The 20,183-nt window shown below is 54.4% G+C and overlaps 1 protein-coding gene across 2 annotated transcripts in view; it reads right to left on the minus strand.

Moving 5' to 3' along the window:
* Positions 1 to 2,214: 2,214 nt before the first annotated feature.
* LARP1 (La ribonucleoprotein 1, translational regulator) overlaps positions 2,215 to 20,183 on the minus strand; it is a 39,830-nt gene continuing 21,861 nt past the window's right edge. For both annotated transcript variants that reach the window (XM_061343995.1, XM_061343997.1), the window contains 18 exons: positions 13,839 to 13,900; positions 12,252 to 12,317; positions 11,292 to 11,463; positions 10,598 to 10,729; positions 10,267 to 10,410; positions 9,464 to 9,626; positions 9,063 to 9,207; positions 8,676 to 8,850; positions 7,904 to 8,073; positions 7,241 to 7,600; positions 6,374 to 6,497; positions 5,596 to 5,801; positions 5,393 to 5,499; positions 4,741 to 4,892; positions 4,361 to 4,505; positions 4,025 to 4,134; positions 3,435 to 3,562; positions 2,215 to 2,841 (listed from right to left, as the gene is read on the minus strand). In XM_061343995.1, the coding sequence (XP_061199979.1) occupies positions 2,620 to 2,841; positions 3,435 to 3,562; positions 4,025 to 4,134; positions 4,361 to 4,505; positions 4,741 to 4,892; positions 5,393 to 5,499; positions 5,596 to 5,801; positions 6,374 to 6,497; positions 7,241 to 7,600; positions 7,904 to 8,073; positions 8,676 to 8,850; positions 9,063 to 9,207; positions 9,464 to 9,626; positions 10,267 to 10,410; positions 10,598 to 10,729; positions 11,292 to 11,463; positions 12,252 to 12,317; positions 13,839 to 13,900 (2,783 nt within the window). In that variant the 3' untranslated portion in view covers positions 2,215 to 2,619. The remainder of the gene's footprint in view (positions 2,842 to 3,434; positions 3,563 to 4,024; positions 4,135 to 4,360; positions 4,506 to 4,740; positions 4,893 to 5,392; positions 5,500 to 5,595; positions 5,802 to 6,373; positions 6,498 to 7,240; positions 7,601 to 7,903; positions 8,074 to 8,675; positions 8,851 to 9,062; positions 9,208 to 9,463; positions 9,627 to 10,266; positions 10,411 to 10,597; positions 10,730 to 11,291; positions 11,464 to 12,251; positions 12,318 to 13,838; positions 13,901 to 20,183) is intronic.

Below are 20,183 nucleotides of genomic sequence, written 5' to 3' on the forward strand. Positions count from 1 at the left end.
AAGAGAGGGGAAACCCAGGGATAACAGTCATGGCCACAGCACTGTACAAGCGTTACTTGCCTGTCTTGCCCAGTTACCACCCTGCAATCCCAGAGCACTGCTGCTGTAATGGAGCAAGCCCCAACAGGCTGGTGTGCTGAAACAGGGCCTGTGAGCGGTACCAAGCTGCAGGGTGGTGGGGCAGAGGTGGACAGACCAGGGCAGGATCACACCATCAGGAAAACAGCAACGTAGCAGCTACCCTCACTCAAACCCAGCTGTGCTTTCAGTTCCAGCAGCAGTTCACAACGCTGCCCCCCGCCTGCCCCATCACCAAAGCAGCACCTCTGGCGCAGTGTCAGTTTGGGAAGGTGACAACTTCACCCAGAGCCCCATGAGCACTCACAGCCGCTGATGGACAGCTTGCCCCAGCTCACCCTCTTGACCTCTGCTCACCCATCAGCCTTGCAGCTGTGTAGGGATTGAGATCACTCCTCCCTCCCAGCTATGAGACTCCACATCAGCTGGATACACATGGGAGGCACTGTTCATTACCAGCTTGTGACTCCGCAGATTGGATAACGCAATTAGCTGCATCCAAGCAGCCCATCTGCTCCACACCGTACACAGGAGCGTGCTTTGCAGCTCAGAGTGCCACATTCACAACCAAGCCAGCTGCAAAGCAGGTATCCCAACCCAGGAGATGAGGCACAGCAGCAAGGTAAGCAGGTGGCTGCTTCCCACCCTTATGGTGGGAACACGACTTTCCAGTGCTACTTCTGGGCCCCAGGAGAAGATCTCACCCCCTAACACAAGCCCCAGGTGAGGGAACAGAGCTCACGAGCCTGGGGAGGGTTTGCCTGCCAAACCCACCAGGTGCTGGGTAGAGCAACCAAGTGAATGCCACAGCAGCTCCGCAGCCATGCCCTTGCCTCGGCCGAGCAAGGAGCAGCACGGTGTTAGCTCAGCCCTCGGCGATGCAGAGGCTCCAGGCAGCTGCTTGCCAAGACACGGCGCACAAGGAAACCCAGGCGAGAGCTCTCCTTTGCCAGGCAGGTCCCTGGCTCACCCCCAGCACAAGTCCCATGAACAGTGATGCTGTGAGAGATGGGCTCCCTGCGGCTGCATCACTCCTGTGTCAACAGCAAGGACCAGTCCCTCCAGGTGCTGTGACCCCCCCGACCACACTGGAGACACAGACAGGATCAGAGCCACATCCAGCCCCAGCCTGCCTGGAGAGGGGCCACCAGCACACAGTCGCAGGGAGGATGCTACAATGGTCTATACACAACGGACCGGCTTCAACTACTTTGCGAGCGTAAGTCTTGGATTCAGCTGTCCTGGGCAGCTTCCCCCATGAGGAGCAGGGCTGCAGGGGCTCCGGGTGAGCTGCAGGGTCGGAGGGAAGGCCGTGGGGCAGGATCAGCTCGGCAGCAATGCCGGGAGGAGTCTCTGGGCCGAGGGGAGCAGGCGCCCAGTGTGCCCCAGGGTGCAGGGAGCCAGTGGCTGCCCCGGGCCAGCTCCACCATAAGGCAACTTTTTTTTTGTTGTTTTTAATTATTTTTTGGGTTTTTTTGTTGTTTTTTTCTTCAATAATATTTCCAAGGAAGAAAGCAAAGGGAGATGTGTCTTTAGAAAGTTTTTTTTTGTTGTTTTTTTGAGGGGTTTTGGGTATTTTTTTGTTGTTGTTTCGTTTTTTTCAAGGGAAAAGGAAGAGAAAAAAAAACCTCCAGCAAAGTCCTGTCTTTGCATGCGATGGGTGTTCCTGGGGCAGCTGGTGCACCGTCCATGCAGGCTCAAGTCCAGGTGACCTGCCGGCTTCCCACTAGCTGTCCTTGCAGGAGAGGAGTCAGAACAAGCCTATCCTTGGCAAAGGTCCTTTGGTTGACTTCCAAATTGTCCGTGACAGAAGGGAGAGAGGTGGGCAGAAGGAGAGCCAGACCCTTGGGAAGGCTGGAGGTGAAGACACTGGGAAGGAGGGACCAGGAGGACCAACAGGATGATGCTCCTGTTGCGGCGGAGGGGCACCGCCGTACATGGAATGGGACACGTCAGCCAGGTCATGGAGATCAGAGGCTCCGCAGCATCGCTGTGGCATCGGTCCCCCATAGGGAACCTCGCTCCTCCGAGCCTCCTGAGCGGGCTGCCCTGCGATGCGAGGGGGGACACGAAGGGGAGACGTTGGGGCCGCACAGAGCAGACTTGTTTTGGTAAACCCAGACAAACTTCTAGCAATAATTTAAAACTTGATATATATATATAATAATAAAAAAATCTCCCCTTTCTAAACCCAGCCAGAACGTGTTTGTTTGTTTGTTTGCTTGAAGAGACACTAAGACATGAGTGTGCGCACAGGAGGGGAGGGAAGGGAAAGCAAAGGGTTGGGTCTGCTGGGAGCGGGTCTGGCTCTGGTCATGGTGTTCTAATAGCAAAACGGTGTTTCAGATGCAGATCATCCTTGCTTTCCAGCCACAAGAGAAAAGAAATCATGTGCGTTGAAGGTTTCTCCAGAGCAGCCTATTCCTGGGCACCCACCTTCCAGCTCCCTTCCTGTCTCACCTCCTCACGTCTCCCCTTCTCCGAGCCAGTCCCCCACCAACCCACCCCATCCCCTGGCAGGAAGCAGATGCTGCAGCCTCTCTACTTCCCCACTGTCTGCGATTCTGCAGCCGCCGGGGCAGGGGATTGCTGGCTCAGGTTTTTGGCATCCTCTTGTGCAGGCTGGCTGGGTGAGGCGTGGGCTTGGCTGGATGGGCACTGGCTGACCGTTTTGCTGGAAGACTGGGATGGGTAGCGCTTCCTGCCATCGCCCCCTGACGTCGTTGGGTATCTCTTGTGTCCACCTTCCTCCCCCATGGGTGGCTGGAAGAGAAGCGCCACCCCAGGATCAGCACAGATTCCCCTTGGATCAAAGAACAGTTTTCCTGCAAGCTTCCAGTTGCAGCTTCTCTCCCTGACCCACAAAGAACACACGTGTCCACCCCAAGCCCACAGATGCCCTCCTCCCCAGTCTACTGCTGCCAAAGACAGACTGGCTTCTAATTAAGAACAATGGTGACAACTTGCTTCCCACCCAGGGGCACAGCCCAGAAGCCTGGGAGCCAAAGCTCCAAATGCCAGCTCCATTCAAGCCAAAGCTCACTTTTAACTCCCTCCTCAGCTCATACAGAAAGATGGGCTCATCCATGGGTCACTGCCCACAGCAGGGGAGTTGGAACTAGATGATCTTTAAGGTCTCTTCCAACCCAAACCATTCTATCATCCAGTTCTCCAGAGAGCTGTTCTGAAGTGGATCTGTAATAATATTCCAACCCTGCAGCTTGTTCTTGGCCGGGCTGCAATGATCGGGCAAGACACTAGGTGTCACTGACTTCCCCCAAATCCTCCATCGTTTGAGGGGGGCCAAGAGCTTTTGCAGGGGCCATCGGTGTGGTGCAGGCATTGTGGCTACTCACATCCACTCGGAAGTCCTCGAGGCGCTTGAACTTGCTGAGGTATTCTTGCAGTTTGCTGTTAATGTCCAGATTTTTGGCTTTGGAATACTTTAAGAAGGCCCAGAACTTTTCCAGCCCATAGAGCTGTCCTGGAGGGGAAGAAAACCAAACCAGGTATCAGAACGCTTTCCTGCAGGCTTCCCCACCACTTGCATCACAGACCCTCCTGTCCCACTGGTAGGCACAACTGAGGCAAGATGGAGAACCTGGAGGGAAGCAAACAACTGTAATGGGCAGCCCTCTTGACAGGGGATGCCCTGGTGGTGACAGAGCATTGGGAAATCCTAGAGGAACTGGTGTCTCTAGCAAAACATTTTGGGAGCTACAGCCTCTCATTGCTCTCTTCTATCCCCCCAGCAGTCTTCAGGATGATGAGCATCCACTTAACCCTTTACCATGAAGCAATAGGACGTCCAGCTGATCCCTGCTGCACGTGTTAATGTACAGTATTATGTGGCTTCCCCAAAGTCACAGGAAGAGGCTCAGAAGCAGCCATGCAGCTGGGACTATATTGCTGTCAATCCCAGGGGAAGGCCAAAAGAGGCACATACCAGCTTCGTAATCCTTGATGGTCTCTTCTTGAAAGTCCTTAAATATGTCTGGCCGGAATTTCTTCTCCAGCCCATAGCTGTAGTATCTGAAAAGGCACTCCAGACCGTACCTGGAACAGAGCAGCATGTGGTGCTCAGACACCCGAGCAGAGAGGCTCTTGAGGCAGAAGCCCTGCTGTGCACCAGCAGCAGGAGGGCACTGAGAGCAACCCAGTCCTACCTTGGAGCAAGGCAGAGATGCTGCCTTTGCTTTGCTGTGAGCCCTGCAAAAGGCTGAACCCTTCTTCTTCCCTCACTCCCCTCCCAGGAAAGGTGATTCTGCCCCTCCTCTCCTACCTGTATCCCTCCTTCCCGTCCTCCACAGCAAGTTGCTTGAACTCCTCATACATTTTCTTGTTGAAGTGATCTCGGAGGAAGAAGGACCAGAACCGGAAAAGTGTGTTCATCTCCTGGGACTGACCGATGCCCAGTCGTTTCCGCTCTGTTTCGGGAAGAGGGGATGGATGATCACAAGTTAGATCTCCCAGGGACCCAGCTCTTGCACAGGGGCTCATGCAGAGCACCCACTCCAGTGCTGGACACCCTGAGCCACCACCCATGCTCACCTAACACTGTGGTGAAACATCAGCTACCAGCAAGGTTGCCCTGTAGGACCCTACTCTTCTCCATGTGCTGGGAGCACAGACACCCTGCCCCACAGACCCCAGTGTCCCTACCGTTAAGGCAGCGCCGACGGTACTTGTGGTAGACGTGTTGTGTGAAGCCATTCTCCTTGAGCAGCTCGTGCGAAGGATGCTGGAACTTAGGCAGGGACTGCGGGGTGCAGCCGTAGCTTCCAACGGCCGGGGTCCCCTCCGAGGGGCTGGAACTGAGTATCAGAGGCTCCCATCAACACCCTTCCTTGGCATCACCCAACTGGCAGCGGAGTGGGGTCACACTCCACCCCACAGCACTTGCCTGGTGGTACCACTGACTCCCTGTGACTGCCCACTCTGGGTTTGGGACCTGGGCCATGGGGATATCCTAACAAGAAGGGAACTAATATTTCCAACTGAGTCTCATCTTGTTGTTCCAAGGCTTCAAACTTCCCTCCCTTCGGGAGGGACAAGTTGGGTCCTAATCCTTTCTGCAGCCACCTAATAGAAGACCCCCCCTGCAAAATCAGGGACCTTTCCTTAGTGGCATGGTTTAGTGGTGGACTTGGCAGTGCTGGGGTAAAGACTGGACTCAATGACCTTAGAGGTCTCTTCCAACTGAGCTGATTCTATGAGTCCAAGATCAGAGCCTGCTTTTTCCCCTTCCTTCCCACACTTACTCCCCTTCCCATTTCTAGCTCCTCCATGATCACATAACACCCATCTCTGGTACCTGATGGACGCAGTTCGTGGCCTGTGCTCCCGTGAGTCCATCACCCAGCCCACGTGGCACTCCATCGGAGGGTTTGAGCTGTGCCTCGTCTTCCTCTTCCGTGGAGTCTGCAAGACACAGTGCATCAGGGATGTGTCCCCTTTCTCACCAGGACCCAGTTGGGAAACCCCATCTCCCACCCCACCACCCAGCCCTGGTCCCACCTTGGCATCTATCGTCCTTCCCTCTTTCACCACTGGGTAGAACCGGGGCGTCTGTGTTGGGTCCTTCAGCTGAGGCGTGCGAGGGGTCCGGGGGGTCCTGGCGTTGCGGTAGTTGGGTGATTCTGGTACAGTTGTAGGCAAAGACCGGGCGATGGTTGAAGGTTCAGGGACTCCAAACAGCTTGTTAGCCAAAGCGTCTGTGGGTACTGCAGAGAGAAACCCCCCCCACCACGAGTCAAGCTGAGCTCTGAGCATGAGAGCATCACTACCGCCAAGGGACATCCATCTGGCAGCTGGGAAGCAGCAGACAGGAACAGAGAATCATCCTGGCCCTCTGAGCCAAGCAGCTTCAGGTCCAGCATGCCACCAGCTTGGCCACACAGCCCAAAGCCTAGCAGCAGATCCTAGGACTGAGCTCTCAGGGATCCCACAAGGTATCTGCTTCCCAGTGGTGAACACCAGCAACAAATCCCCCCATTCCCAAGAGAAGGTGCCAGGCACAGACAAACAAAACCCAGCAGGCAGCTGCCTTCCAGTGAAAGTCACAACCAAGGAGCTACATCAAAGCCTGCCAAGGTTTCCTCACTCAACTGGGACGCCCCTGCTTTTGGGCCTCCTCTTCTGAAGCCCCAAAACATTCAAGCTGTGAGAAAAGCGCTGCTCTGGGAAAGATAATCCCACAATTCCTGTGGTCACAATTCCTTCTCCCCAGCTGGTACCCAACCTCTGAGGGCCTCTTACCAGGAGGAACAGGGACAAAGTCACACTTGGCTCTTACCTTGCTGGAACCTGGGGGGACCAGGAGGGACTTCCTGGTTTGGATCCACCGGGGGCTCTGGGGTCAAGGTGTCAAACTGCTCCCTGCTGATCATGTTCACCTTCTTGAAGTTCTCCACCTCTTGCTGCATTGGAAGAGGAAGACGATGAAGCAACCAATTGCCCTCTTTTCCCCTTATCCCATCAGTTCATCATGACCCCTCTCCCCACACTCTCAGCTTCTACCATCCCAGAGAGAAACACTGCTTCCTCAGTGTGCCAGGTCCCAGTCATGGGAATGCTGAGCCCAGCTGATAGCTCCAGCACCCACCCCACCTTGCAGCCAAAATGATTTCCGTCGCTGAATATGTGTAGCTAAACCCCCAACTGTGAGAGTCACCAAGCTGGAACTCCAAGGCTTCAAAGCAGCAGATGGGCTTTCTATGAAAAGCTCAAGTCTGTGCAAACTGGCACCAAAATGGGGAAGAACTCAGGCAAAGTGCAGCCCATCCATCTCTGAACCAGTAAGTGCAGTCTCCAAGGGACTGTGCCATAAAGCACTGGTCACTATGGACAGTGCAGTGACATCCAATTTCCCCCACAGACCTGGCACTGCCTGCCAAGACCCTGGCAGCAAACGGAGCAATGGGCCCCAAATCATCTCTTTATTGCCACCCTGTTTACCTGGCTGCAGCCTTACAACCATGTTACAGAGCTGTGTTTATCCCTGATACAACAGAACACGATGCTGGGAGCCAAGAATCAAGCTCTGCAAGAGGACTAATTCCAGCTTAGCTCTAACCCATCCCACACCAAGGCAGTCAGCCTCCTGCACACGTGCCTTCCTACACCCCCCACACACTCCCTTCCTTCAATCAGCTGCTCTCACCTTAATCTGCGAATACTCTGGCTCAAACTGCTCTGTCCACAGGTCCTGCTCATAGTAGTACAGCCCATCGTTGATGACCTTGGCCAGCTCCGAGCTCATTTTAGCCCTGGATGTGTGGTTGCCAGTCCGGTCCCCACCAGGATGCCGGCGCAGGTAGGGAGGTGTCTGTGTCACGATGAGGATCTTGTTTACATCCCGGTCATCAATCTCGTAATCAGAGTCTTCGTCTGACCAGTCGGTGAAGGTGTTCTTGCGGCCGTCCATCTGCTCCATCTCCTCATCAAACAGGAAGTCTAGCTCCTCTGGTTCATCTTGGTCCTTCTGCTTTTGCTGCTGCGGTGTCTTTGACTCCTCTGGCTTCTACAGGTAGGGGTACAAGGGTGACAAAGAGTAAACACCACACAGTGACACAAGCATCCTGCTTGGAGACACAACTATTGACCCTTGTTTCTCTACTGCAGTCAAAGCTGCTCATACAGGGAGAACACCTTGTTTACACCACTGAGTATCAGCTGCAAAGTGGGTCAAGATGGGTCCAGGATAGACCTAGGACATCACTCCCATGATAAACAGACCCTATCTGATTTGAAACCTGCCTACTTATGATTCATTCAGACAACTGGGAGACCCCCCCAACCCAACAGCACCTACATCAGCACCTACCTTGGGCCTGGCCGGCGAGGGCCGAGGTCTCTTCTTCACTTCAATCCATGTCTCTGAATCCAGGTCTGGCAGACTTGTGGACAGGCCCTTGGGCATTGTCTTCAGGTTACTGACCTCCTCTGTTTTGGTGGGGACTGGGCTGGCAGCACGTGGGGAGCCAGGAGCAGACTCTAGAGCCAACAAGAGACACAAGGTGCTTTAGAGGAAGGAAGGGAGCCTGGGGAAGTGCGTAAAACACTCGACCAAAGAGGGAGTTATTCTGGCAGCATGGCACAGCTTGATCCCCTCCCAAAACTAAGTCTTACAACAGCACCAAGGAGATTGTTCATTTGACCTCTTGGGCCCAGCCCTGGGATCCTGACAGCCCATAGAAGACAGCAGACCCTTCCCCTGCAGTCAGCTGACAGCTCCATACCTGCTGCCCTATCTGTGCTCAGCATCTCCTCGTCCATTAAGGAAAAGGTGCATCTGTGAGCACCCTCTGCTCTGCCCAGCAGTAGTAGAGTATTTCTAGGCACAGCCAAGAGACTTCCAGCAGGACTAACTCCTCCCTGAATCCCTTCAGCCCCCCCCCAGAGTCAGTCTCTTTCATGTTTCCCCACTTACAGAAGCAGCAGTGCTCTGGAAGTCTGAGGATAAAGCCCATACCAGCTTGCACCACCAAGCGGAAAGCAAACTTTGGCTGGGGAACACCCCAGACTCTCGGGGTCTCAGTCCTGCTGCAGTACCAACGCTGCATCCCACACCTCCCTCCACATTCCCCAGTGCCCACCTGTCTCTTTCTGGAAGCTTTGCCGGGGCACGAACTCAGGGCAGTTGATGAACTGTGAGAAGTCAGTCTGTGTGTAGTCTGCCATAGGGGGGCCAGGCAGAGCCCATTTCTCTGGCTGCTCTTTTCTCCTTATTTTCTCATCCACAATTTCCACCACCTTGCTGTCCTTCAGAGCCTGAAACCAAGGGATACCTGGTTAATTTATAGCCCTACCTTGGCACACTGAATGGCTCATCCCCAGCCCTTCCTCCCTGGGAGAAACAAGAGGAGGAGGGAGCAAGGAAAGGACAAGGGAAGACTCCACTAGCATCTCTAACACAGCCCATCTAGAAAGCAGGCCTCAGAGAGGGATGGCAAGAAGGAAAGTTAATCTTTCCTTGCCCTCACCTTGATGATGAGGCTGATATCAGTGGTCAGCGCCTGCACCCGGTGGAAGCTGGCGATCAGGGTGATGGGAAGGAAACCATCCGAGTCCATCTTGCGGCGCAGGAAGAAGTCTCGCTCCAGGTTGTCCACACTGAAGTAGTACTCACTGTATGGACAACACACCAGTGTCAGGCAGCTCCAAGCCATCTTCCTCTGGACACCCCATAGGAAGTAATCCCCCCACTTCTGCTACTGCAAGGCTGACAGGAGAACCTGTGGAGCCCAGACTTGGGGCAAGCTGGTGCTCTAAGGTGTGTGGCACAGAGGGCTCTAACCCTACCCACAGGATGAACTACACAGACCCCAGGGAGGACCTCTGTGAACATTCCAACCATCAGAGAAGGAGAAGAGGTGGTGCTTACATCTGCCGCTTGATGTAGTCTTTGAGTAGCTCCTGGTCCACACTGTAGAGCTCAGCACTACTGATGTTGTCAAAGTAGTAAGTGATGTTGCTGGCGTACTTCTGCGTGCGGGAGCCATCCGAGCCCTCGAATTTCCGGTACCCATACTGGTAGTCAAAGTGCCCTGTGGGACACCAGGAAGGATCAGCACAGAGCTCCTAGGATCTGCCAGACAGGACTAGACTCGCACACAAATAGCTCCCTCTGCGCTGTTCCTGGGGCCCCACGGCAGCCCACAATGGGACATCACCCACATCCCTCATCCTCCTGCTCTCAGCCTTTGCCATAGAAGGGATCTCAGTGAAGTTTCAACACACCAAGCCAAAGAGAGGCCAGGAATCCTCTTACCCAGGAGCAACTGGGCAGCCCAGATGGCACATACAGACCATACACTGAAGCTGTGCTAAGGTTAGACGCTACCCTGTCAAGTGCCAGTGCAGATGCTTCCCCATCCAAGCCATGACTCCTGCTTCAACTCCTCCATGCAGGAGTACTACAGGGGACATCAGGTGGAAGAGCTTGGCCTGAGCAGCAGAAGGGCATCTGCCTTTATTAGAATACTAGAAAGAATAATTTGCTTTCATTAAAATCAGCTCAATTTACCAGCTGGGATGACCTGCCACAGTACTTCCCTGTATCCCTACAGCGCTCTGCCCTTCCCAGCCTGCTCTGGAGCCCCAGGTCTCACACACACACACACACAGAGCCATGCACACTTCAGCACATGCTCCCTGCTGCCTCAAGAGCACACATCCAGGGATCACCTCCTCTGCCCCGGCCACGGCCCCTGCCGCGGCCCCGGCCTCTGCCCCGGAAGGTCCCTCGCACAGCTCCTCCCTCGCTCTTCACGCTGGAGGTTTCATCATGGTCCTGCCAGCTGCGCTCGTGCTTGTTGTCCGGGTGCCAGCCTGCAGCAGACAGGGAAGGAGGGGCAGGAGGAGTGTTACAGTGTGAAAACACCCTCCTGGAACAAGCCCACTGCACCCAGAGTGCTTTGAATGCAGGAAGGGTGCCCGCTGTGCCATGCCTGGGCACCAGGGCTTGCTCTGCCTCGTGGCCAGGGCAGGGAGAGGGGTCCCCAGGCTGAGCCCCCACCTTTGAGCTCGCTGCGGTTGTTGGAGGGGTGCCTGTGCTGCTCGTTTTGCCGGTTGTTCCGAGAGGCTGTTTTGTCCCTAGGCACCTCTGACTTCATGTCTATCTGCAAAGGGACCCACTTGTGTTTGTTGCCTGCAAAAGGACAGGGTTTGGGTGTGACACAGGTTCAGAGAGAGTCTGCTTCATCCCCACAGCCCCATCTTGTCATACAGGCCCCACACGTGGAGGGGAGAAAGCATCAGGGCCTTTTGGAGCGACCCTGTCCTCAGACATCCCTCCAAGCCTTACTGGATGGAGAAAGTCTCCAATGAGAACTCTTGGGCATGGAGGGACATGGCACAGAACTCCCCTGCTGCTTCACTGCATTTGTCCTTCTGCCCCCTTCTGCTCATTGAGGCTCAAGCTAGGCTGAGCCCATGTGTCACCCATGGCTGATGCAATCCAGTCAGGGAGTGTACTGTGCCTCCAGAGTGCACATGGAAGGGTAGACCAGTGCCACACTGAGACATTCAGCCCCCCCACTTGGGCCCTGCTCCACCATAATGACACTCAGCCCCCCTTGAAGCCTGCAAACACTGTCCCTGCACTGGGACCATGTCCTGCAGCAAGGCCCCCAGGGAGGACAGTGGATGCTTCCACCTACTTGAGAGTCACAGAACAGGGGACAGACTGTCCCAATCAGGTCCTGCCTTACCTTTCTTCTTCTGGGCTGACTTCTGGTTGTCATCGTCACCATTCTTCTCCTCCCCAGATTCATCCGATTTGGTTTTCAGGCTCTCTTTGCCATCACTCCCATCTCCTTTCTCCTGCTCTTTCATGTCTTTCTTGACAGGCAGCTTCCGAAGGGATGGTGCTTTATGTGGCTGCTGGAGACACACCAGTGGAGGAAGATGTGAGCGGCGGGAGAAATGAAATGCTGGAGGCAGACCTCAGCTGGCCCAGCAGCAACAGGAACCAGAGGACCCTGCCCTAGGCTGGAAGCAACCCTGTTCCTTCCAACCCCTCCTTCCTTCCAACCCTCTCCTTCAAGAGACGGTCTGTTCCTGGCAAAGAGCAGGGCAAGGGCCTCCAGAGAAGCTGGGAAGTGCTCAAGCTCAGACACAAGCCCCAGGCATAGAAGTTACTAAGATGGACTGCCAGGGAGTTCTGGTGCTCCTGGACAGTTATCCTGCAAGGGACCAGACTGCCCCAATGGCAAAAGGGTGAGTGAACCCCATGCCCTGACAGACAGCCAGGAGCTAACAGAGCAGCATTTAAAAATAGAAAGGTTTCAATGACACCCATGTCTGGAGCAGGAGAAGGCCATGCCCCATGGGCACACGAGACCCTTCTCATGCATTCTCTCCTATAGAAGACTTCTGCCCAGGCCCCTTCTTGCACTGAGCACCCTGAGGAGAGCGGGTCCAGGAGCTGCCTTACCTGCTGCACCCAGCCCAGGGATTTAGACAGGGCTCCAAGCTCCCAGAATAGCACTGAGGGAGGGAGCGGGACAGACAGAGCAGCCCTAAAAGGAAATCCCCTGCATGCTATTCCTGGCTGCCTCTGCACTGACACTCAGCACCCCAAATGGCCCGAGCTCAGCCAGTGCTTCCAGAGGGACGGGGAGGTCTGCAAGGGCCTCATCCTGCTCATCGGAGCAATTCTGTGTTCTCACCTGGACGCTCTTGTGGGCTATCTCTCCTGGTGTCGGCCAGTTTGTGGCATCACCAAAGTCACCAACCTTGTAACCAAAGACAAAGGTTTTGTTAGTGCACAAACTGCAGATGCCATCAACAGCCAGAATCCCTTCCACCACCTACCACCATCCTGAAGATGGGTATCCCAAGTTTGGGGATGCCATTCGAATACATATATACACACAGACCCTGTCCCCACCCAAGCAGGGACCCAAATCCATCCTAAATAACTGCAGACAAATTTAACGTCTATAAGGGGTTGTACTGAGGCTGCCAGCAGCTCCGTAAACTACCAGCTTCTCAGCTGCCACCATTTTGCCCCAACAGCAGTATTTGGCACCAAGTTGCAGAGGTTAACTCACTCATCACAAGCACTATCCCTTGGACAGTGAAAGCACACAGCTTTCAGCATCCTAAATCCACCCGAAGCAACTACATCCCATTAAAGAAGCTGCTTCCACCTAGTGGCAGGTGACAGCCCGGCACAGCTTCACTTCAGTGCCCAACTCAACAAAGGGCTGACACTAACAAAGCAAAGGGATCATAGAGTAGAATTGGTAAGAAAAGTCATGCAAGTGTCTGATGGTGATGGGTGCTCCCTCATTCCAGACACATCAGGGACCACCAGTCACTTCTCTGCTAAATGACCTGGCCACTACCATAATGCCTACCTCTTCCAGGTTTCAGAGAGGACCTGCAGGACACAAAGGACCTAAATAGTTGCCCAGACACACCATGAACCACAGCTGGGCACTGAGTTGATGTGGTCACAGAAACGCCTCCTTCCCCTTGTGGGGTTATTAGTTCTAAGCTAATTTGGAGCCACTGAGTCCCTTGGATCACATCTCTACATGCAGGTGCCATGCTCCTCTCCCCACAAGGCAGGTGTCCTTGGAAAACTACTGTTTCAGCCAGGAGCACCTGCCATCCCAGGACCCTCCTCTCCCTGATGTGGTACAGATAAGGAAAGCCTTATCAAGTTTTAGATAGGTCTTCACTGGCTGTTGGGAGCCAAACCAACAGCCCGTGTCCCTGCCTGTACCCCAGCTGCATGCAATATCCTCTGAAGCAACTGTCCCTCCATCACATGCTGATCCCTGGAACAGATTGCCCTGGTTCCTCCAAAGCAGTCGAATTGTTTGAAATCAATTACCCTGACTGTCCATGTGCCAGGCAAGAACAGACTGCACAAGAAAGGACCTGCAGACACACTGCTCCACCACACCACCACCCTGGCTGCACTGAAAGCAGGGCATTGGCTAAGCTCCCAAGGGATTTGTGTGGAGGGGAGAGGGTTTCCACATCAAGACTGTGCTCCAAGTGCCTCCCTGTGAAAGCTGAGGTGAGGTCTCCCTGGCCTAACTGGGCAGAAAACTAGTCCAGGCAGCATTCAAAAGCATTAAAACACTGAAGAAGAGATGGAGAATCAGGATGTTCTTCTTGCAAGTGGCCAGGCCAGTACATAAACCCTCCACAACCAGGCATGCGATGTGGTCTGCTCATGTAGCACTGCCAAGGGCACCAGGAGCTGGAGGCCAGCAACGGAACAGCAGACACAGCCTTACCTTGCTTCCCTTCCGCGGTCTCGGGTTGGCAGCCCTCACCACCTTCGCAGGAGTTGTATGTTCTGCAAGAGGAAAACAAAACTGTTAGAACACAGCTGAGGGTTGTGGAAGTGTTAGCCCTGGAGGAAACAAAGGGTGCCCAAGAGGGAAAGCTGAACAGACAACAGAGCCAGCTTCTGACCTGGATCTCAGAAGGGCTGCAGCAAGATCAGAACACTTCTGATTCATCTAAATGGCCAAGAAATGGACCTTTACCCCCATCCTGCCACAGGAAGGCACTCCCTGACTCAAGCTCAGCCCTCCCTACTTGGCCTTGCCAGCCAGGGAGGAGGGGTGGCGAGAAGTTCAGCTCCCTCTGTGAAGCACCAGGCAGAACTTGATCTGCTGTTATGCACAGCAGAACAAACATGCCTTGAACAGGAAAGGCCCATCACCACCAGTGTGGCCAACCCTCCCCAAGGGAGGGGAGAAGGGCTCTGACACAGGGACGCACATGGGTGTTGCTCAGCTCGTGCTTTGATCTCTAGTGCATCCCAGCACGGGGCAGTGAGTTCATGAGAGGGAATGTACAGAGAGAAGCCAGACCTGGGAAGTGTTTCAATCCTGCTACAGGCAAGAGTATTTAGGCACTTGAGTGCCTTCAGGGAGTTGTAAGTAAGAGTGCAACTGCTGGGGTCTGCACCACTATGGACTGTAGTAAGTCAAGACCTCAGCTCTACCATGATGTGCCTTGCTTCCTGCTCCCACACCACCTCCTTATAAGCAGGAAGAGAAATCACGGCTCAACTTCTCCGTCCTCCTAGGGTTGGCTGCAAGCTCTGCAGATGAGGCTCACACAGAATCCAAGAGAGCAGCACACCACTCAATACAAGAGGAGAGCCCGCTGGCCCCTGCCTTAAGGGGTATTTCTGCTGACTCCCCTGGTTCAGAAGACAAGCACCCAGGACTGGGGTGGGAGGTGACGGTGGGAGAAAGGTGAAGAGCCCTGAGGGATGGCAGAGGCTATGTGGGGATGTCCCAGGAAACACACTGAACCACCTACCCAGCCCCACTCAAAGGTGGCTTTGATCTCCTGTGTAAGGAAGGACAACTTTGCCTAGATGATCAAAACCGGCCCCTTGCTAGCCTGGAAACCTGTGATTCATCCTGCCAGCCCAGCCTTGCTCAGGGCTGCGGGCTTTGAAGTGTCAGCAAGGCAGAGTCAGCCATGGTAGGACGGAGCCACGTGCGCTCCCCTTCCCCAAGGTTCCCAAATGGGGATTCCACCCCCAGGAGACACCAAAGCTCTTAAGATAGGTCCCTGAATCTTCCCCTTTCCCCAAGAGCCTCTCCCCATAAGCAGCATCAGTCCCATGTGTCCCTCACTTATTCCACGTGCACCTCATTGAGAATCCCAGCTCCACAGCACAAAGCTTGCCACGAGGCTTTTAAACTTCCCTGTTAGTGTAGGAAGAGCGAGCACTTTCCAAACAGCCCCTAAAATCCTCCACTCAACACCCACAGATGTCACCTACTAAATATAGCTCCAAAAGGCACCCAGTGCTACAGCACAAACCCACAGCCAGCCTGCTTTTCCACAGGTATGGAACACCCCTGCTTGCTCCTACAGCACTGACATGCTGGCACTGCAGGGAAGGAGAACTGAACTTGCTCTGCAGGCTGATCAGACACCCATCTTAAGGCTGGGGGAGAGCAGGGCTCACTGCAAGCATCCCACCCCAGTGCCTGCTCCCTCTACACTGCAGCCCCAGCCTTCACATCAACAGCATCCAGCCGTTTTCTCCAGCTGCTTTCAGTTTCGAAGCCTCATGGCCATCGATGTTCTTCTGAGGGTCCAGGCAAAGAGAGTACCTCTCACAACCCCTAGTGAAAGAGGCACACACAGGCTGCAGGGGTGGGTGCCACAGACTCTATGTCTTTGTGGGGGAGGAATGAGATTGTTTGAAACAAGTTCTGCTGCTTTCCTTATCTGCAAGATAGGAGCAGGGATCCCTTATCTAGCCGAGGTGCTGAGAAGGCTCATTAGCATCTGCAGAGCGCTGCAAAGACAAAACACAAAGCAAAGCAAAGGGCTGCAGCCTGGCAGGGAGGCCAGGCCAGCGCCAGGGCAGGGGCTGAGGCACCTCTCAGCACTGTGGATGGAGTCAGGATCTGCAAGTCATGGTGGAGAGCGCTCAGAGCAAGGTGGGAAGCTGAGGGTGTGACCGTGCTATGGACAGAGTCAAAAGCCACGGCCTGTAGAAGCTGAGCGTGCCTGGCACTCCCCAGGGCACAGCAGCCTAACCAAGGGCCCCCAGGCTCCTGGCCATCAAACCCAAAACCGCTCTTCATGTCCCCTTGCAGAGACTGAAGCAAACCCAAGTGTTTAACAAACCAACCCCAAAACATGTTTGGGCTAATCCAGGTGCTCATAAACCTTCCTACAAGGACAGGAAGTTATCTTGTGTTCCAAACCCCACTGGCCTTCATCACTGCATCAACTTGGGCAATAGGGAGCAAGTAGGTGATGCGCACCCCCCTCCAGTAGCTCGGACAAGGAGTGCTAGCAAGGGATACTTAGCCCTGGCTGATAGCTGAGCCCTTAAAAGCTGCTCACAGATGTCTCAGACCTCCCGGCATCTCACAAACCTCCTTTGCATCTATTTGGTGCAACCTTCAGTTGCACTAACACTGCCTGACTGCCCTCCCCTCAAAAAACAAGGCCCTTCTGTGCAAGAGGACAGACAAAACAGCTACAGCAGGAGCCAGCGCTTTAGTGCTGCGAGGCTGGCAAGAAAACAGCGGGCAGGGAAGGAAGGAGCAGCTTTGCCTGCAGCCACAGAGCAGCTGCTGGCACAGCCACTAACAGAAGAGCAGGTTTTGATCTGCTGCCTGCAGCCAGAACCAGAACCTTTGCCCATGGGGTTGCCCAGCCATGAGATTATGTTTTAGCAACCAAGGGGATGAGGCAGAGGTGGGAGCAGCCCAGCCCCATGCCAGCACTGCAGCCAAACCCCTCCCGTGGCCAGGGCACAGCAGGAGCATTCCTTGGCTTTTGATGCTCGATATCCAGTGAGCAGGGCGATGCTGTGCAGACTCCTCATGCTTCCCTTCCAGCACAGCACAGCAGCCCTCCAGGCAGGAAGCTCAAGGGGGTGACCAAGTGAGCCAATACCTTGTACCTGGAAGGAAAAGAGCTGTTGCACAAGGACCAAACAGGGTGACAGCAGCTCCACAGCTATATGTGTTATCCCTTCACACATGCTGTAGGACCACTGAGCTTGGCCCAGGAGATCTATCTACTACCTCACCTGGGAAAATCAAACCCAGTGATGCCAGCCCATTTCCCTGCCTCTTCTTGTACCTAATGCAGCTTCTAATGGGTTTGTAGAGAAGGCAGTGAAGAGGAGGAATAAATCTGCAGGGCTGGCGTTACACTGCAGAAATACCTGCACCTCTGTAGAAAGCTGTAGTGCCTGCTCCTGGTGTACCACAACAGACAAGGGCCCAGAGCTCCACAGCACCAGCTGGGACAGCCTCAGAGGGCAGCCCAGGTTCATGCAGGCTGCTCAGCTCCGGCTCTGCCCTGACACAGCAGAGCCCTCCTTCCCCACAGGACAAGGTGCTGGTGAAGGCCATTCTGGGGCCAAGAGCCTGGACTTTCCGCTGGGGAGGCCAAGGCAGGGCGCATGCTCCATGTGTCCTGCTGGGAATGGTAGAGCTGAACTGGTATTCCCCGAGCGTGCTGTGTGGGACAGCCGGACACGCGCCCTGAGGTCCAGTGGGATCCACTTCACTACCCAACAGCCTGAGTGATCCCTTCTCCTTCCCATGCTCCAGGGGACAGTCCCAGCACACAGGAGGATCACAGCTCATAACCAACATGATGGACACCGCTTCTTCAAGGGCTTTAGGCGAGGAAGAATAAGTGCAGCTCAGGCAAGGGTCTGAGCAGTCTGGGCAGGCTGCAAGGGGAATACTGTCCCAGTCAAAGTGACACAGCAAGGAAAAGTTCCTGCATTAACCTCCTGAGAAACAATGGACACCCAGGTATGACAGCTTGTGAGAGAAGCCAGAAACCATCAGACAGCTTACACTGAGGAGGAGTACTACTTGCTCACAACTACATATACACACTCATTGTCCAGGCAGAGAACATCAGCCTGGGAATTAGCTGTTTCCTTGGAGATAGCCAGAGCCTTTCCAGGAGGGTCCCTCCTGGGGTACAACACACAGGAGGGACACGGTGGGACAGCACCAATCTGCAAAGCAATTCCTGTAGGAAAGAGGGACTCAGCAGGCAGCCAGAGCCAAGGCTGCAAGGCCCCCACTATGCCTGCAAGAATCCCCTTGCTCGTCTCAGAGGGGACCCCAATGCAAAACAGCTGCACAAAGGCACATCCCCACCTTGCCACCATGGGAAACTCAGGGCACCAGCCCTGCCTCAAGCAAGCTGTCCAACAGGGCAGCCTGACCCACACAGCAGCAGGGACAAGACACTGATTCAGGGGCTCTCCTGTGGCACTCATCACTTCCTATGCATTCACACTCCATGACTTGGCATTTCGGCCTGACTGAGCCATCAGAGGACACAGCTGGTGAGCTTCATGCCCACCAACACTACACCTTCTCCAGAGACATTTGCAGAGTCAGTCATGCAGACCAGATGTGACCTGCAAACCAATAGCAGCCTTCCCCCTCCCACCAGCAGCCTCCTGTGGCTGCTGTACCCAGTTCTTCATCAGCAAGACAGCAGCAGTGGCAGCACATCCTTACTGTAAAGGTGTTGGGAGGCACAGGCAAACAGGAGGGAATTCAGTCTCTGCAGGTAGCAGCCCTGCATGCAGAGAGGTGCTGATACCCCCAGAGACCAAGCAGCATCTTCCACCTGTGTGGGCCTCCAAGGAGCTGCTCCCAGCACCAGCTTCAGCCATGTGTGAGAACTAATGCCAGACTGAGATGGGAAATGCTTTCCTCTGCATCTCCATGCACGAGCCTGGGATTTACAGCACTGACTGCTTGGCATGCTCACATTTTATCGAAGACATCCTAAAGCACATAAACCCCAGCAAGGATCAGGGCAAACCAGGCACAGACTGCACCTCCTCCCGGTTTACAGTGTCTTACAGCTCTACATCTTGCCAAAGCATAGTTGTAGCTGGAGGTGCATGAAGGGGGAGATCAAGGGAACATTGGATGGAGCTCTCCAACAGCTTTAAATGGGATGTTATCACAAGGACATCTTCCAGCATAAAGGAGTCAGTGTGTCCACAACAGGGGCTCACCCACTGCTGGGGGACTGAAGAACCACACCACATGCTGCATGCAGTCTGGTGGCTACACACCGGCAGCCCAGGGCCTGGCCCTGCTCACAAAGGTAATAAAGGGATTTGAAACACCTCTGTAACACCACAAGTTTCCTGCACATTCGAGAATGGGCAAGGTCAGGACCAAGCAGAAGACCGGATCCCTAAGCCACACGGCTGAGGGGGACTCAGGCTCGTAAAGCACGTGGGAAGCCTGTTCAGCAGGAGCAAGAGACAAGCTGCAGACACCACAGCTCAAAGTCTTCCAAGCCGTTTCTCTGCAGCTCCACCTTCCAAACCCTACTGTAACAGCAGAGGAAGCAGGGAGCTGCCTACACTTCTCTGCAATGTAAGCTCTGCAACTGCTGCAAAGATCACCCGCTAAAAATAACTTCAAAAAGGGCATCTGACAGCTCCGCAGAGAGCATGAGGAACGCTCCCTCCCACCTGGGTGTCCTCGCAGGCTCCAGAGTCTGCTCTGGCAAACCGCATGGGAAGAGGTCAGGGTACGTGCAGGTTCAATACCGCATGTGTCAGGCACCGTCACAGGCTGCAGTGTGGGCACACGAGTGATGTTCCCAGCTCTTCAAGCCCTCACATCCATCAGCTGATAGTCCTGACAGCCCCGGAGCAGGCAGAGGTAAAGCAGCTCGAGACTCTTGCAGAGCCTGACAGCACAGGCCTTCCGAGCACGCAGGGGCACTGTATCTAACAGCCCTGCTTTCCAAATGCATTTAGCTCTGCACACACAAGTTATCTGCAGGGTCTGACTTATTTCCAAGGAGAACAAGTGACAAGAAAGGTCTGTACTTACCAAAGATGCACAACTGTGCTCTCTGCAGCCTCCCAGTCCAAGACACAAACCCTTCAACTTGTGGCTAAGATACACTGCAGAAGGAGCGGGTTAAGAAATGCTGAGAGGCAGTTCTAATGTTAACAGTGGCAGCAAGGGCACCGTGGATTCTTCCTGGCACAGAGAACTACTATTAAAGGTAGCAGATGAACTCTCTCTAGGGTGAGTGACATCTTCCCACTGCCTTTTCAAGCTGGGCTCTTCCCT

This window comes from Neopsephotus bourkii, unplaced genomic scaffold (assembly GCF_033783945.1).
Source record: "Neopsephotus bourkii isolate Nb327-2 ecotype Australia unplaced genomic scaffold, CSIRO-AGI_Nbou_v1 NB_1846, whole genome shotgun sequence".
NCBI lineage: Eukaryota > Metazoa > Chordata > Aves > Psittaciformes > Psittacidae > Neopsephotus > Neopsephotus bourkii.